This window comes from Agelaius tricolor, unplaced genomic scaffold (assembly GCF_023055355.1).
Source record: "Agelaius tricolor isolate 1412-34295 unplaced genomic scaffold, bAgeTri1.0.p SCAF_1, whole genome shotgun sequence".
Classification (NCBI taxonomy): domain Eukaryota; kingdom Metazoa; phylum Chordata; class Aves; order Passeriformes; family Icteridae; genus Agelaius; species Agelaius tricolor.
Window position 1 is genome coordinate 68,987,046 of NW_027269261.1, and position 6,000 is coordinate 68,993,045.

Below are 6,000 nucleotides of genomic sequence, written 5' to 3' on the forward strand. Positions count from 1 at the left end.
AACAAAGCCCGTCTCTTGCTCCCCAGATATCCATCTCCATGGGCTAGAGCACTGGCAATGCAGAAGCATTTTCAGTTCTTCTTTTTCACCTGCCAAGACCCAAGTTTGTGTGAAAGACACAGTCTTAGTCATCCCTCAGACACAGAACTGTAGGGCTTCCTGGGAAGACAAGCACAGGTTCCTACAAAGATAGGGAAAACAAACAAAGATGGAAGCTCCCTGTTCAAAGAACAGAAAGCAGCCCATCTGAAATTCTGGCTACCTTTCCTAATTCATATACCAGATTATAGTCTTCCTTTCCCAATTAGAGGTTAAATAAATTGATAGAATGCAGTAGGTAAAAGTATACACTGCCCTTAAAAGTCAAATAACAAGACAGATGTGGGGAACCTTTTGCTCATGATAGAGAGATGTCTGCAGCTGGGATTTTGCCTCTGTGCCAGAGAGTCATCCTTCTTTCCTGGTTTTGAAAGTCAAAAAGCATTTCCTGGGTGCTTTGAACCACCTCATCTTCCTGTCTAGATGTGGACTTAGAATGTCTTCCACTATCACTGCAGAAGTGATCTGAGCCTACACCCTGTCCACAAGCATTCTGTTTCCCTTCTGAAGGAAATCCAAGCACTCAAGCAAGGGAGAAGTCTCACTGCATTCCAATATATCCCCAAATGGGAGTGATTGGGCAACAGTTTTTTTAAGCCACAAGCCATTGTATGCTCATAACCTGGAGCCTAAACACTGCCACCAGGGATCAAGAGCCCCACTCAAAAGCACCCTTGCTCCCACTGTATCTACCATTGGTCCTGCCCTGGGCCAGAATCCACTCACAAATTGTCACTGATGGCTCACACTCAATCTAGCAAACACTAAATCAACTACTCACACCAAAGAGATAACTCCTGTCTGTCATAAAAGACTCATGTCACACTTCTTGCTGATCTCTGTTCCTTCTCCTTTCAGTTATTAGAGACGCAAATGTGGTGCAGCTGGACGTAGACTCTGAAGTCAACCATGTGGTAGGGCCGCTAAATCCAAAGGCAATGGACCACAGGGAGCCAGTGTTTATTGGAGGTGTACCAGGTAGGTTTTTGGTATCTTTGTGGTACATTGTTCTGAGATTTCAGCCCTGTTTCCAGAGAAAGCATAAAGACTAAGTTTTCATCTCAAAAACGAACAAAATATGTGAACAACCTGGTAAAATTCAAAGGCTCAAGAGCTGATCATAAATGTTCTGCCTCAAGTTATCAAAGAAAAAGATGTGCTGCTTCATTGAAATGAAAACATTCACAGCTGCTGGAGGGCAACGTATGGATTCACTAGAGAAGTCAGCCAACAACAAACAAAATTTCTTTTTTTCTGTTTTTCCTTCCCATGTGGGCTAACTCTTTTTTAAGAAGTGATTTATTTATTTATGGGATTGGAAACTCGCTGTCACTGTAACCTGAGTCCCAAGGTTTAGTTGCTGGTAGGCTTCTTTCCTCTTCTTCAAGCAATAGCATCTTTGAACACAAGATAAAACATGGAGATTCTTTTTCTCACTAGGGGTTTCTGTTAGACAGACTTCTGCTCCTGTGTATTTGTGACTCACAGACCATCTGTGTAGCATGGGCCAAGATTACTACATTTCTTTCCCTTATTCAACAGACAGAGCTACTCTGTTGGGGTTCATATACAAACTGTAATCAACACTACGTGATCCATTTTTAAGTCAACTCTCATACATTTCTCAGTGAAAACATGCAGCATTATTTCTCTGAGCCTTGCATGTCAATCATTAACAGTTCTAACTACAAAATTCATTATAATGCTTATCTTGGATTACTGGCTTGAGTGCATGGTGTTCACATCCATCCCACGCTACCAGGAGGTAAAATGAGCCTAAAGGGAATAATAAAATCTATGCACAGATGCCTGCTCACTCTTTAAATCCAAAATGGAATTTTATTAGGACAGAACTCTTCCCAGAGAGGTAATATAAAGGGGTAATTGCAAATGCTGTTCTGCTTCATAATAGAGCCTTCTATTTCTACATTAATTATAGAATACTAAAGCAATGCCATACACTGGCTCTATAATGCTATTATCAGCCTGGCACAGGAAACTCTTACACAGAACTTCACAACAACAAATAAGATACAATACTAAATAATGCCATGCAGATACAGCCAACTGAAGGCAAACTAACAAATCAGACACAGATTACAGTACATGTGATGCTACATTTTAAAAGCAGACACTGGGACTCATCTACTCTGTTACTTAAAAGAAAATGTAGTCGTCAAAAAATGCAAAATTGTGTCTATTGATAATATAGTATCAAGAGTTTCACATAACTGTAGATAACTAACCATACTTTAATGGCCTCTAGAACACTGGCAGTAGGCCAAACATTTTAAAAGAAGATTCAGAAGAGCTGCACTTAGTAGCAAAGTTCTGCTACCAAACTGATTATTTTGCCCATCATGAGCTCTAAACTTTTATTTATTTAATTTTTTTGATCTTCTTTTTCCAGAGTCTCTGCTAACATCAAGCCTGACTACACGCAATTCCTTCATTGGCTGCATTCGTAACTTCATGATTGATGAAAAGCCAGTGAGTTTTAGTAAAGCAGCTTTGGTTAGTGGTGCTGTAAGCATCAATACCTGTCCAGCAGCCTGATAGTGCACTGCATCAATTCTGAAAAGTTTCTTAGACCACAGAAAGAAAAATAGAACAAAAGAAACTATGTCCAGCAAGACAAGAAGAATGAAAATATCACAGCCACATCTACAGAAAGCATGAAGGGGGGTCACTTCTCATATTTACATGCAAACAAAAATCACTGAAGAATAAAAGCTGTTGCTTCTGCACTTCTCTTAACATACCACAAGAGTGAGCTTTACCATTTCTTATAGTATATGTGTGGCCAGTCTTTTACATGAAAATATGAGAATATAAAATAAATTAAAATTATATTAAATATGTTACTTTCAAAATAGATCCTTTACATAATCTCATTCCATATCTAGTCACCCTTTGTTCCACAGGAAAAGATCTGCTAATGCACATTAAAGAATAAAGCTAGATAATAGATTTACATCGCAAATACTGTATAAAGATCTTACTGTATATTTTTAATTTTCCATTCAACTCATTTATATATTCCTCAAATAAAATGGGGGGAAGAGAGTATACTAATTATGTAAGCTTACAAACAATGAAAAATTAAAATGTTTATTCCACTTCTAGACTTCATGGATATGTTCTGCCACAATATGAAGAGAGGATGTATATCTTTTAAGACAGATGTTTTATATATAGACTCATTTACCTAAACTAGGTAATTTTAGTGTAATGCTTGCCTTAGAGACAATTTTAAATTTCAAGTTTTTTCTCTGAATTTTTAAATGCACTTACATACAAACACAGCACTAAATTCACAATCTCATTGTGATCTCATTTGCACTAATGTGACACAAGTAAAAATGAAGCATAGAAAGCAGAATCACAGTCACAGTTTCAGGTGACTCCCTTATCATACAAAAACATCACTTCCCTGTGAGGCTCCTGCAGGACTTCAGTTTAGAGCAGAAATCCCCAAACAAGGAACATATCTTCCTTCAGAAGATATGCTGCTGCAGAGCAACCAAGAGTGAAACAGGAAGATGCAAACAGAAGGCAAAGGGCTGCAAATGTGAGCTGTGTTATAGCCATAGAAGGTAGATGGAAGTTAATGGTAGGGTTCAACTCACAGTAGGCTTGCACACCAAATAAATACAAATCACTTGCAAAACTTAGTCCCTTCAATCATCACCTACAAGGAATCAAAGCCATTTAGCTTTCTTTTCTTTGAAGTATAAAGTAATGCAATAAAGAATAAAGTAATGAAAGTTTTATGGTTGCTGAGCAAATTATTGTTGGAACCAACTCAAAACATGACCAGCTGCAAAGCAGGAAACTATGAAATGCAAAAATAAAGGACAACACCCTAGAGACTGAAAATTAATAAGAATTCATCTGGAAAACACACAAATGAAAACTGGAATCCAAAGATCTTGAAAGCATGGACAGATGGAAGAACCACCAGAATAAGATACATCTGTAAGCACTAATCAGCAGCTTCCCTACTACTCTCAGTAGGGTGAAAAAAGGGTTTTAACACACAGCAGCAGACTTGGCTTACTCTGGACAAAGAACTGCAACCTCTGGATACACAGGCACAGGAACGCTTCAGTAGCTGGGACCCCATCACGGACTCTCCACTTGCCTCTAGAGTCCAGTTTTGGGTGGTAAGGGAACAACACAGTGTGGCTCCAGTAGCCACTGCCTCTCCTTTCACCAGCCTCGTCAGCTCTGCTCATACTTTCAGCCCCATTCCTCTTCTGCTTGCCTTCTCCCGAACACATCCCCTTTTCCCTTCCCGGCAGCTCTCAGGTAATATGCTCCAAGGACTGATTCCCTTTCCAACTCCAAGCTTACAGATACCCCCTTCACAAGGGAGTGATATATAGACCATATAGACCCTTCTTTTCCTCACTCCAAAGCCCACTGCTCATGCTTGAGAAGCAAGCATGAACAGTATCCCTCTGCAGTCTCTCTGGTTCAGGCATGGATCTTTAAATCCAGTTGCCTTCAAATGCCATCGTTGTCTCAGGCACCAAAACCAGTATGCTTGCTCAGCTTTTTCTGCTCCCAACTACTACCCAAAAATGGAACAGAAAATTTAGGGCTTTTGCTTCAGGAATATTTTATTATTGGTGTTGAGGGTGAATATCCTCAGACCAGTGAGCTGGGTTCCCAGTGGTTACAGAGGCCATGGGTGGTGTCAGAGCTGTACAGCTGGGAGGAGAGGTAAAAAAGGAAGTCTCTCTCCTCCCAGTGCCAGTGAGTTGTTAGATTGGCTCAAAAAAGCTCATGACATCACAAGCTGAGCTAAGCTTCCTCAGGCCCTGGTCTCCAGGACCCTGTTGCTGGAGAGAAAAGAACAGCAGATTCCCTGCTTAGATATGTTGGTTACAAGGATTACTGAAATTCTGTTTGAGTTGCTTGCAGCTGCTCAGCAGAGATAGCCAGGAATAGCAAACGCTTGTGGCCCCTAAGAGCATCAGAGTTTAGTGAATGCTGGGATTAAGTGGAGCATTGTATGTTAACTGGTACACACATACTCAGAATGTTTTTCTGTCTCACACCTACTTCAAACCAAAGCATATTTTCTCATATCCACATCCAAGCTCTGTGAATAAACAATATTTCTCTTAGCCATATTTGCTGCAATGTGATTTGGTTTCATTCTGTGGATTTTGTTTAAGAATTAGTTTTCTGATTTAATCAGTCCTTTGCATACTTTATATATGGAAAACTAAAAATACACTAAAACAGTGTATGAATAAAAACCAATTAAAATTCATAAACTGCTACTATTCAATTTACTTCTCTTTACTATATCACCAGCTAATCAACACAGCACTATTTTGGAGGGTGTCTTCATCAATTTTCCCTTCTAGGCTTCAGAGGTGTGGGTTTTCCCCCTGCAGAACAGGGTTTGCAAAGAAAAACACAATAAACCAGAGGATACTTGCAGACTCAGGAGAGAGCAAAAAATAATGTAAATTTCCCTGCCCCCAACATCCACATAGACCTTTAACATTGCCATTTCATATGTGCCTAAGAAAGCCAGTCTGTGATGCATTATATTGCACATACCTTTGCACTCATTTTAAGGGCTGCTGGTGTTTAAGAGAGGGCAACTGTCTAAAGATAAATCTTCCCAGAATTCAACTTGTCTCCTGTATCTATCTTAAAAATTATACCTTCAAAGTAAAAGCCTTCATCTACAAAGATTTGGGAAAAACCTTCAAGTTCTGAGCTACATTGTCAGATTGTCCATTTCCATTTTTAACGTGAATATAACTATCTAAATTCTGCAGAAAGCCTACAAGAAATGAGCACTGACTCTAAGTAGATTATAATTTTTCTCTGGCACCTTCAAGGTTTTAATAAGTGTTGTTATAGCCATTATCTAAA

At 39.3% G+C, this 6,000-nt stretch overlaps 1 protein-coding gene across 1 annotated transcript in view; it reads left to right on the forward strand.

The window, feature by feature from the left end:
* Window positions 1-3,866, forward strand: part of LAMA4 (laminin subunit alpha 4) — a 97,869-nt gene extending 94,003 nt beyond the window's left edge. The window contains exons 37-38 of the mRNA XM_071438323.1: window positions 958-1,077; window positions 2,510-3,866. Of these exons, the coding sequence (XP_071294424.1) occupies window positions 958-1,077; window positions 2,510-2,655 (266 nt within the window). The 3' untranslated portion in view covers window positions 2,656-3,866. The remainder of the gene's footprint in view (window positions 1-957; window positions 1,078-2,509) is intronic.
* Window positions 3,867-6,000: the final 2,134 nt, after the last annotated feature.